Source organism: Gaeumannomyces tritici (genome assembly GCF_000145635.1).
Source record: "Gaeumannomyces tritici R3-111a-1 unplaced genomic scaffold supercont2.111, whole genome shotgun sequence".
NCBI lineage: Eukaryota > Fungi > Ascomycota > Sordariomycetes > Magnaporthales > Magnaporthaceae > Gaeumannomyces > Gaeumannomyces tritici.
This window is the reverse complement of record NW_008804655.1, coordinates 1-9,655: the sequence shown is the minus strand read 5'-3', so window position 1 is coordinate 9,655 and position 9,655 is coordinate 1. Positions and strand designations below refer to the sequence as shown.

Here is a 9,655-nt window from a genome sequence, read left to right as displayed (position 1 = left end):
AAGAAGAAGAAGAAGAAGAAGAAGAAGAAGAAGAAGAAGAAGAAGAAGAAGAAGAAGAAGAAGAAGAAAAGCCAAGCTCACCTCTCAACTGCAGCTCCCAGGTTCCCCCCGAGTCCAGCAGCTTCTTGGCCCGGATGGCGTTGTCGAGGGGCGGGCTGAAGCCGAGGCAGCCCATGGTGCAGAGGATCTGGGGGATCCGGTAGTCGGCGAATATGGTGAGCTTGTCGACGTCCCCGAAGGCGCCGTGGCCCTCGCCCTGGAAGCAGGCCCAGACGTCGGCGACGAGGATCTGGGCGCGCTTCAGGAACCGGACGGGCTTCCTGCGGCCCTCGAACCGGTGCTCGTCGCGCAGGCTGGGGAAGTCGCGCGCGAGAATGTTCACTAGCCGCGCCGCCGAGTTGCCGGCCGCGGCGATCACGTTTACGGGGCTACACGAGTACTTCTGTCGATGGGGGGGACGGAGGGGTGGGTGGGATCGTGGAGTAAGCAAGGTGTTACTTTGTTGCCGCCTCTCTTCATAGGCTTCCACACGCGGCCGCTTTCTTTGTTTCTTCTTTCCTTCTTATACAGCTTTATGCACAGGGAGTTGGGACATACTTCGTAGAGCACCTGCCCAGCCTCGCGAAGGCAGGCGAGGCGCTCCTCTAGCAGGGGCATCTCCTCGTCCGTAGCGGAGCGGAAAACGTGTTTCATCAACTCCATGTTGCACTCGTCCTCGCTCTGCCAAAAGTCGGAGCTTGTGATTGGAATATCTTTTTTGGGTTGTTCATGGTCACGTTCAACACTACCACTCCTGATGTCCGTGGTTATGGGCTATAGCGGTGGGGGACAGCGCCTCCCATAGCCAACTATCGTCTCTCACAACCAAACCGAGGCAGAAAAGGAGTCAGAGCAGTCAAAGGCGACTTACCTTCATCCAACGCCCTCTGCAGGGCCGCGACGAGGCTCCAGTAGCCGGTCCAGGTCCTGCCGCGGTACTCGACGGCAAAGCGCTGGCCGTCGGGCAGTTCGGACCAGAAGCTGAAGTTGAGCAGGTCCATGGTGAAGATGAAAGCGACGGTGGCGTCGTCCTTGTCCTTTGGGTGCAGCTCGTGCTCGCTCCAGGTGGCGGTCGAGTAGCCCCGGTGCTGCATGACCGAGTAGATGGCCTCGGCGGCGCTCTTGGTGCCCCGCATGTCCAGGGCAACGTCGATCGAGTTGTCGTAGACGTACTCGGCGTCATCGAGCACGCCAGTCTCGGGCTCGTCGCTCACATTGAGCCGCCCCTGGATGTGCTGCCGCAGCAGCTCCAGGAGCTCGGGGTCGGCCTCGTCGTCGGACATTTCTGTCTTTTGGTTTGCGGGGCTGCTGGTCAAAGTAGATGGTTCCCGTCTAGGCGCTGTCTCGTTATTTACGAGGAGGCAGTTGCCTGTTGTTTTGGTGGAAGAATTCACCACCAAGCGGTGTCCCTGGCAGGCGGCTGGGATATAAATCATGTGCCCCCAGGGTGATTGTCGGTGCCGGACTTCAACAGGGCAGGTCAAGCTTAAGCAGAATGCGGCAAGCAGTGGCTGCGGGTCGCCTGGAGGGGCAGTGAAACCTTGCACGGCTGTAGGTTCTCAGCTGGCTACCCATTTTTTCTTTCTTTTTTTGTTTGGTATGTGATCGGGATTACAGCCCAGTTGGACAGTACAACACATCACATCTGGCCATACGGCGTCACCGACTCGGACATGACACAAAAAAAACAAATCCAAAGCCACAATGGACTGGGCTGGCCGGAGTTTCTCAACGCTATCCTCTCAACTGCAGGGTCCAGGTCCGCCGTACGACAACCCTAACCCCTTTGGTCCAGTTCCTGGCGCCTGTGTGTAGGTACCCTGCTGGCACCAGCGAGACGCACCTACCAATTACGTCAACCTGTGACAGCTCGAGGTAACAGACAGCGCAGGGCAAGACCGCAGACACCTACAGCCATTCCATTCACTGATTGATCGAGTCGCGAACAACGTGCGCCAACCTTTGTCGCACCACAGCTCCCACGCCTCGAACCGGTCCAGCACATCCTCCCCCGATCGGCCTCTCAAGCAGGGACGTCGCCATTCAGACCCCGACTCCAGAATCCAGAACCCAGAACTCAGAACTCAGATTGTCTACGCCGTAGCAGCCAGCCCTGCCTCACTCGCCCGCTTCTAATGCGGCGCTCTGCACCTTGATAACGCGATCACAGCTGCCTCCGCCGCGTTGCGGCACCCGCAAGACCGCATCATCGCCCAGCATGGCCACGTCCGACAGCACCCAGGGCTCGTCTGCCCAGAGCCTCGCGCCCGCACCGCCCGACGTTCCCACTCCCGCGCCCGTGTCCGCGCCCGTCGCGCCGCAGCAGGCATACCCTCCAGCTTCTGCGCTGCCGACGGCGCAATACACGGTTCAGTCTCGGCACCCGCCCCCGGCGGCAGCGCCCGCTCCTCCTCTCCGAAACCGCGATTCCTTCAACAGCCAGTCGTTGGGACGGGCGCTCAATGCCCATGTCAAACAAGTGAGTCCTCGCTAGATCACCTCCTTGGGTACCAAGGTAGGCGTTGCGACGGCTGTGCTATCCACAATCAAACGCGCCTGCCGCTTTTGGGGGAATTTCAGCTAACAACCTTCCAGGCGTGTGTTTTGATGGTCGGCGCCGGCGGAATCGGCTGCGAGCTACTCAAGAACCTGGCCTTGACCGGGTTTGGAGAAATCCACGCCGTAGACCTCGACACGATCGACCTGAGCAATCTCAACCGCCAGTTTCTCTTCCGACACGAGCACATCAAGCGACCCAAGGCCGAGATCGCCAAAGAGGCGGCGCAAAAATTCAACCCCAGCGTCAAGATTGTCGCACACTGGAACGACATCAAGGACCCCCAATTCAACGTCGCCTGGTTCCGATCCTTCAAGGTCGTTTTCAATGCCCTCGACAACTTTGATGCGCGCAGACACGTCAACAAGATGTGCCTGGCCGCCGATGTGCCCCTCATCGACAGCGGCACCACTGGCTTCAACGGCCAGGTGCAGGTGATCAAAAAGGGCGTGACTGCCTGCTACGACTGCACGCCCAAGGACCCGCCCAAGTCGTTCCCGGTGTGCACCATCAGGAGCACGCCGAGCCAGCCTATACACTGCATCGTATGGGGCAAGAGTTACCTGCTGAACGAGATCTTCGGCACCAGTGAGGACCAGTCGGTCATCGACCACAGCGCGGATCAGGATAATGCGAACGAGGTTGAGGAGCTGAAGCGCGAGGCCGAGGCGCTGAGGAAGATCCGCGAGGCCGTAGGCAGCGAGCCATTCGCGCAAATGCTCTTCGACAAGGTCTTCAAGGCCGACGTCGAACGGCTGAGGTCCATGGAGGACATGTGGAAAGACGGCAAAAAACCGCCATCCCCGCTCGAATTTGCCGACCTCAAGGAAAAGTCGTCCGAAGCACTTGGAAGGACAGAGGCCATCCTCAGGAATGGCCAGAAGGTCTGGTCCCTGGAAGAGAATTTTGCCGTCTTTGTCGACAGCCTTGGCAGGCTGAGCAAGCGGGTGGTGGACCAGAAGGCCAAGTCACCTTCGGGCCCCGAGCCGACGATTGAGTTTGACAAGGACGACGAGGACACGCTCGATTTTGTGACGGCCAGCGCGAACATCCGGTCCACCGTCTTTGGCATAGAGCCTAGGTCCCGATTCGACATCAAGCAGATGGCGGGCAACATTATCCCGGCGATTGCCACTACCAACGCCATTGTGGCTGGGCTCTGTGTCCTAGAGACATTCAAGGTCCTGCGGGGCGACTATGAGGCTGCCAAAGAGGCCTTCCTGACACCCTTCAACCCAGATCGCCGTATCGCGCCATCCCGGTCACGGCTTCCCAACCCAGACTGCCCCGTCTGCAGTGTTTTCCAGACGAGTGTGTCGGTTGACCTGTCATGTGCGACGCTGGAGGACCTTGTCGAGGCCTTCATCAAGCTTGAGCTAGGCTTCCAAGGCAAGGAGTTCAGCGTCAATAACGATATCGGATGCCTATACGACGTCGAGGAGATCGAGAATCTCCCCAAGAAACTCTCTGATCTCGGTAAGTCACAAGATATCTCTCGGCGAAGGACTTGATAAGGTTGAGTGACAGGGCCAGCCACTAACACCAATGTGCAGGAATCAAACCTGACACTTTCATCACTATCATTGACGATGACGATGAGGAGCCGTTCGTCAATGTTGTCATCAGCATTCAAGAAGGGTAAGTGTTTTTTCTTTCTTTGCCGTGAAACCCAATCCTATTCTAACCATTCCCTTTGATTATCACAGCGCGCCTGAAGGCGGGAAGCCCGTTCAGGGTCTCTGGCTCGACAAGAAGCCAGAAATCCCCAAGAAGCCGAAGAAGTCGCCTGAACCCGAGACGAATGGAGTGGCCATGTCCAATGGTACGACCAAACAAGATGTCTCCGGGGCCTCGCCGACTTCTCAGGGCATCAAACGCCCTCACGAGGATGACACCGATTCTCGAGATCCGAAGAAGGCCAAGACTGGCGGGGACGAAATCCTCATCGACGACACCCCCGACAAAGCCACAGCAGCGGGGATCATCGTGCTTGACTGACCTATCCGAACCTTGAGCGCGGCCTCGCGGCCTCTCTCTCTCTCGTGTCGGGCGTCCTTCTCTTATTTTTATGCATTACCCGACTCGACCCTACACGGCGCTGTAGCCACCGTCGATGTTGAGCATACAATTGCTCGCGTACTCGTTGGTGGCGAGAAAGGCAGCGGCGTCTGCGATTTCCTCTGGCGTCCCCATGCGACGGAGTGGGATGGAGTTGACTTTATCGCCGATTTCTGATGATTTGTGAAACATGTAAATTAGTTTATGGCCATTCTGCAGGCCATGATGCTTGACTTGTCTGGGTACGTTTTCCTTTCTCTTCGCGTCTTTATCATTTTCCCGCCCTTATTTTATTCCCTTAGAATGGATAGACGATCGCCATGGCCCACATGGTGCCTATTTAGACACAACGACTGGCTGGCTATTCATTAGGCCGCTTGGGACGGCGACTCTGAAGAAGGGAAGCCAAGGAGAGAGAAAAAAACGGAAGAGTCACGAACAAGGCTTGACAAGTGCAAGAGATTTCGAGAGGAGGCTCGAAGGAGGATTTACTTGCCTGGTGTCATTCCCGTGCCGCTCACAAAGCCTGGTATGATGGCGTTGACACGGATGTTGGCGCCGCCAAGCTCGGCAGCGAGGGATCGTGTGAGGCCTGTGGTGGGACATTGAGGGGACTCGATTAGTTCCTTGAGACATGCAAATACAAATACAGTACAGGCGGTACTATATATCATCTCCATCCGCTCGCTCCCTTGGCTGTAGTGCCATGGGCCTTGAGCGGATGGATGCAGAAAAGGAAAGAGACAAAAAAAACAAAAGTGACGGACCGAGAACGCCGGCCTTGGAAGCGGCATAAGCTGACGCTCCACGGCCGCCCTGGACGCCGAGAATGCTGGACACGTTGATGATGCAGCCCTTCTTGTACTTGATCATGGCGGTGGCGGCAGCCTTGCAGCCCAGGATGGTGCCCTTGAGGTTCGTGTCGATGACGGCGTCTATGGTCTCGGGCTGCAACCTGATGATGAGCCTGTTTTGCGAGATGCCGGCCGCGTTGACCAGTATTGCCATGTCTCTCTGCGGGCCCGGGTTCGCACGAGGTGTTTGCTAGTCTTAGTCTGACCATATTTCCTAGCGGGATGCCCAATAGGGACGTTTCGGTAGGTATATGCACTACCCATGTGATGGAAACAACACGCAACCAGTCCGGGAGAAGATATGTAGGGGAGGGTTTACAAAGTGGAGGGCCAGCTTGTCCCACAGCTCGGGCTTGGTGACGTCGCCGGTGCAGATGGAGTGGTCGGCGGGCCGCTCGAGAGCCAGAACGGTCTCGCGGAGCTTGATGGAACTCCTCCCGACGAGGACGCAGCTGGCGCCGTCGGCGGCGAAGCGCTTGGCGACGGCGCGGCCGATGCCGGAGCCGCCGCCGGTGATGACGGCGAGCTTGCCGGCCAGCTTTTGGGTGACGGCGGCCATGTCTTTTTTTTTCTTTTCTTTTTTTGGTACCTGGCAGGTAAATGTTGGTGTTGTTTCCCCTGGCGATCACGTGTGGTGGGATAAATGCATCAATGGACCCAAATATGCAGTACTTGCCAAGATACGCGGGTTGCCAAATCCAATACGCAGTACGCCTTCCTGGCGACGGTCTCTTTTATTCTGCTGCTTGCAATTTTGCGTAGCGTCTCAGCGGCGCCACTGGCAGGGCGCGGTGTGGTGCCAGCCTGCCGTGAGGATCAATTAAGGGCCCTGGGCTTGCATCGAAGTGGGGGCTGGGGCTTGCTCGCCATCCATCAATGACCCGGCCCTGGCCCCCAGGCGATCGTGCAGTAAAGATCCCAGCCAGTGCGTGTGCCTCGCCCCTCTCAAACAGACCAAACAGATTCGGGTTGCGGGAGCACCCAAGAAATAACCGGGGCGACTGCGAAGTGGGTGACGTTGCGATTGAGAAGTTCAATGTTGACGGATTTTTTTCTATTCTGCCTGCGGCAGGGCGCAACGTCGCAGTTGCCGGAATTCAATTGCGCTTCAATTTGCTTTGCTGTGTTGCGGCCTCATCTCGACTAGGTCTGATCTTTCTTTGTCCAATACATTGAACGTGGAATTGAACCCCAAGGCTGCCAAAATCAAGAGAGACGGGCCCTCGCCGAGTCTCAACTGTCGCACGACCTCGACTCGGCAGGCCCCTCCCACACCCTCGCGGGGCCCAACGACTGACGAACCGCAGGCGCGTTGCGGCGCCATCCGCTGCCTTCTTCCCTCTGCTTCTCTTCGCTCTCGGACTCACGAGCTTGGATGCCTGCCAAGTCGGCGCCGACATGAATTCGACAGCCCGCGGCTCGAGCCCCGGCTCGCAGCTGCTACCCAAGAAGAACACCAAGAAGGCCCCCAACGGCTCTGCCCACCCCCAGCCACCGCGCCCGGCAGTGCTGGTGACTTCCGCCGACGGGTCCGCCGGCGCCGCCGGCGCCGCCACTCATGGCGACTACGCCCATGCGCACGGCAAGGGCGACGGCGCCGACGTGATCGACGCCGGACTCAAGAGCTTGCACCACTGTACGTCTGCTGCTCTGCCGTGATGCCCCGCGCAAGGGGGGCGACAAGGAACTGGAAGCCAGGACTGAGAATCACGCCTAACCGACTGACCACCATCCTCTCTCAGACAAGCGCGCGCTCCCCCAATGGAGGTACTCGCTGCGACAAAAGATGCTGCCCCTCGTGCGGTGGGAGACGCCGTACCTGGCCTGGATGCAGAGCAAGATGCGCACGCCCGCCCTCGACAGCTACTTCGCCATCACGGCCAACCTGGGCACCCACACCTTCTTCATGATCGGCCTGCCCATCATGTTCTGGTGCGGCTTCAAGGAGTTTGGCCAGTCGTGAGTGCCTCTCCCTGCGCCGCCTTTGATCCTCGCTCGCCCCTTGTTGCTGACCGGCCCGTGCCGCGCTCCCCAGGCTCATCCACATCCTCGGCTCCGGCGTCTTCCTGACCGGCTTCCTCAAGGACATGCTCTCGCTACCCCGGCCGCTCTCGCCGCCGCTGCACCGCATCACCATGTCGGGCTCCGCCGCGCTCGAGTACGGCTTCCCGTCGACGCACTCTGCCAACGCCGTTTCGGTCACCGTCCTGGCCATCCTGATGCTCCACGACCCCAGCAACACGCTCGCGCCCCGCACCAAGCTGTTCCTTGAGGGGCTGAGCTACTTCTACGCTGCCTCCATCGTCCTCGGCCGCCTATACTGCGGCATGCACGGCTTCCTCGACGTCATCGTCGGCTCCGCCATGGGCGCCGCCATCTCGTGCGTCGAGTTCTACTTCGGGCCCGTCTTGACCGCCTACATGCACGAGAGTACCTGGCGCGCGCCCCTGGTACTCGCGCTCGTCATCGTCGTCCTCGTCCGAATCCACCCCGAGCCCGCCGACGACTGCCCTTGCTTCGACGACAGCGTCGCCTTCGCCGGCGTCATGATCGGCGTCGACGCCGGCTCGTGGCACTACGGCCGCTCCGCCTTCGCCTGGCCGGCCGCGCACCCCTTCCCGCTGGCGGACCTGGGCTGGCCCACGGTGGCGGCGCGGCTGGTGTCGGGCATCTTCGTCATCTTCGCCTGGCGCGAGGCCATGAAGCCCGCCCTCCTCAAGGCCCTCCCCTCCCTGTTCCGCGCCATCGAGGACCGGGGCCTGTCGCTGCCGCGGCGCTTCTTCATGCGCGCGAGCGAGTACAAGAACATACCGGACCTGCTCCGCCTGCGCACAGACACGGTCCTGCCCGCCATCAGCGAGCTGCCCGACATTATGCGCAACATCCGGCGCGTGGGCGGCCGGCGCGGGCGCAGCGTTAGCATCGGCCCGCAGAGCGCGGCCGACGCCTACGAGACGCTGGCGTACCGCGAGCGCAGGCGCCGCGAGAGCATCGGCAGCAACGCGAGCCTGGGCAGCAAGCCGAGCCTGCGCGACCTACGCGAGGAGGCCGCCAGCGACGGCGGCGACGGCGCCGTCGCGGCCTACACCTCGGGCCGCCAGCAGAGCCCCGTCCCGACGTCCCCCACCGGCCACGGCCACGCCTTGCGCAGCGGCGGTACGCTGGCCGAGTACGAGTCCATGATGGGCCAGGGGACCGTGGTACTCAGCCCCACGGCCGACGATGGCGACGACGAGCCCGACATGTTTGTCGCGCATCAGGACGAGCTGGGCGACATGGAGATGTTTGAGAGGCTCGTCAAGCCACGCGTGAGGTACGACGTCGAGGTGGTCACCAAGCTGATTGTCTACTGCGGTAAGTTGCTGTCTATTCTTTCCATCCTTTGCTCGACTTCCACAGCGCCAAGAGCTAACAGAGTCCTATACGTCATTGCAGGCATCGCATGGCTCAGCGTTGAGGGCATACCGCTCTTGTTTGAGTTTATAGGGCTCGGCGTCGAGCACCTGCGCCCGTCGAGGTGACGAACCGGGTCTTCTTTGTTTTGCTTTTTGTGTTATGCTCTCCTTGTTGATGTTGCTATTCCTGTCACGAACGAACCATGTCCACCCCCTCCTAATAATGTCCCATCTCCGCCATCACGCCCTCCCATATTATCTTTTTAACCTTGAGTTTGTTGTTTCTCTTCCGGCTCTCGTCTGCCTGGAAGGCAATGACACCGAGAGCTGGGGTCTTGCTTGTTGCCCGTTCCTACATGGGTGCATTATGTATCTCTTTTCTTCTTTTACTTTTTAATGAATATAATTCACCTCAACCAGTGCCACTTTGCGAGCCCCAGGTCAATGATTGAGGTGTGTCGTTTCCGTGATCACAAAATCCAAGCTCCGTCTCCGTCTGATCGCGTCGTTTCAAGGCAGGGGGGTAATCCGAAACCTACAGCCGATGAGCTCACAACCATCTGAACGGATGCCAACCACGCACACACAGCGGGAAAAGTTGGCGCGCGGCTCCGGCAGTTAGGCTTGGGACGGCGAGGCACGACCGCTGGGGGCGGGACAGGGTTTGGAAATCATCAGCCCGGATACGTCAACGTCGTCCCATTCCATGTGCCTGCGTAAGCAAGGCAAGGCTATGGCAAAAGTTGCCCCCC

At 59.4% G+C, this 9,655-nt stretch overlaps 5 protein-coding genes across 5 annotated transcripts; 3 read left to right on the top strand and 2 right to left on the bottom strand.

The window, feature by feature from the left end:
- Positions 1 to 81: 81 nt before the first annotated feature.
- GGTG_14044 (hypothetical protein) lies at positions 82 to 1,712 on the bottom strand (the record flags this gene model as incomplete). Its single annotated transcript, XM_009231971.1, has 3 exons — positions 911 to 1,712; positions 598 to 752; positions 82 to 442 (listed from the first exon to the last, which is right to left on the bottom strand). Coding segments are annotated over exons 1-3 (1,081 nt in total), but the record flags the coding sequence as incomplete, so codon positions are not given.
- Positions 1,713 to 1,743: 31 nt separating this feature from the next.
- GGTG_14043 (hypothetical protein) lies at positions 1,744 to 2,175 on the top strand (the record flags this gene model as incomplete). The annotated part of the gene is made up of 2 exons (XM_009231970.1): positions 1,744 to 1,850; positions 2,016 to 2,175. 2 exons carry the CDS (start codon positions 1,744 to 1,746, stop codon positions 2,173 to 2,175), a joined length of 267 nt encoding a protein of 88 aa, XP_009230234.1.
- An 82-nt stretch (positions 2,176 to 2,257) lies between these two features.
- Positions 2,258 to 4,594, top strand: GGTG_14042 (SUMO-activating enzyme subunit uba-2; the record flags this gene model as incomplete). Its single annotated transcript, XM_009231969.1, has 4 exons — positions 2,258 to 2,518; positions 2,635 to 4,072; positions 4,150 to 4,234; positions 4,303 to 4,594. The coding sequence occupies 4 exons, from the start codon at positions 2,258 to 2,260 to the stop codon at positions 4,592 to 4,594; spliced, it is 2,076 nt and encodes a 691-aa protein (XP_009230233.1).
- On the bottom strand, positions 4,200 to 6,264 carry GGTG_14041 (hypothetical protein). Its single transcript, XM_009231968.1, has 4 exons — positions 5,828 to 6,264; positions 5,422 to 5,668; positions 5,151 to 5,246; positions 4,200 to 4,827 (listed from the first exon to the last, which is right to left on the bottom strand). Exons 1-4 carry the CDS (start codon positions 6,065 to 6,067, stop codon positions 4,685 to 4,687), a joined length of 726 nt encoding a protein of 241 aa, XP_009230232.1. The 5' UTR covers positions 6,068 to 6,264; the 3' UTR covers positions 4,200 to 4,684.
- Positions 6,265 to 6,445: 181 nt separating this feature from the next.
- GGTG_14040 (long-chain base protein 3) lies at positions 6,446 to 9,371 on the top strand. Its single transcript, XM_009231967.1, has 4 exons — positions 6,446 to 7,144; positions 7,251 to 7,467; positions 7,544 to 8,862; positions 8,944 to 9,371. The coding sequence occupies exons 1-4, from the start codon at positions 6,907 to 6,909 to the stop codon at positions 9,027 to 9,029; spliced, it is 1,860 nt and encodes a 619-aa protein (XP_009230231.1). The 5' UTR covers positions 6,446 to 6,906; the 3' UTR covers positions 9,030 to 9,371.
- The last annotated feature ends 284 nt before the right edge of the window (positions 9,372 to 9,655 follow it).

What these genes read in the sequence shown, in the direction of transcription:
- GGTG_14040 (XM_009231967.1), top strand. Translation starts at nt 6,907, where the DNA reads ATGAATTCGACAGCCCGCGGCTCGAGCCCCGGCTCGCAGCTGCTACCC. An exon ending in ACTCAAGAGCTTGCACCACT is followed by an intron (nt 7,145 to 7,250) that starts GTACGTCTGCTG and finishes ATCCTCTCTCAG; the next exon opens with ACAAGCGCGCGCTCCCCCAA. An exon ending in CAAGCTGATTGTCTACTGCG is followed by an intron (nt 8,863 to 8,943) that starts GTAAGTTGCTGT and finishes ACGTCATTGCAG; the next exon opens with GCATCGCATGGCTCAGCGTT.
- GGTG_14041 (XM_009231968.1), bottom strand. Translation starts at nt 6,067, where the DNA reads ATGGCCGCCGTCACCCAAAAGCTGGCCGGCAAGCTCGCCGTCATCACC. An exon ending in ACAAGCTGGCCCTCCACTTT is followed by an intron (nt 5,669 to 5,827) that starts GTAAACCCTCCC and finishes CCGGGCCCGCAG; the next exon opens with AGAGACATGGCAATACTGGT. An exon ending in TTCCAAGGCCGGCGTTCTCG is followed by an intron (nt 5,247 to 5,421) that starts GTCCGTCACTTT and finishes GTCCCACCACAG; the next exon opens with GCCTCACACGATCCCTCGCT.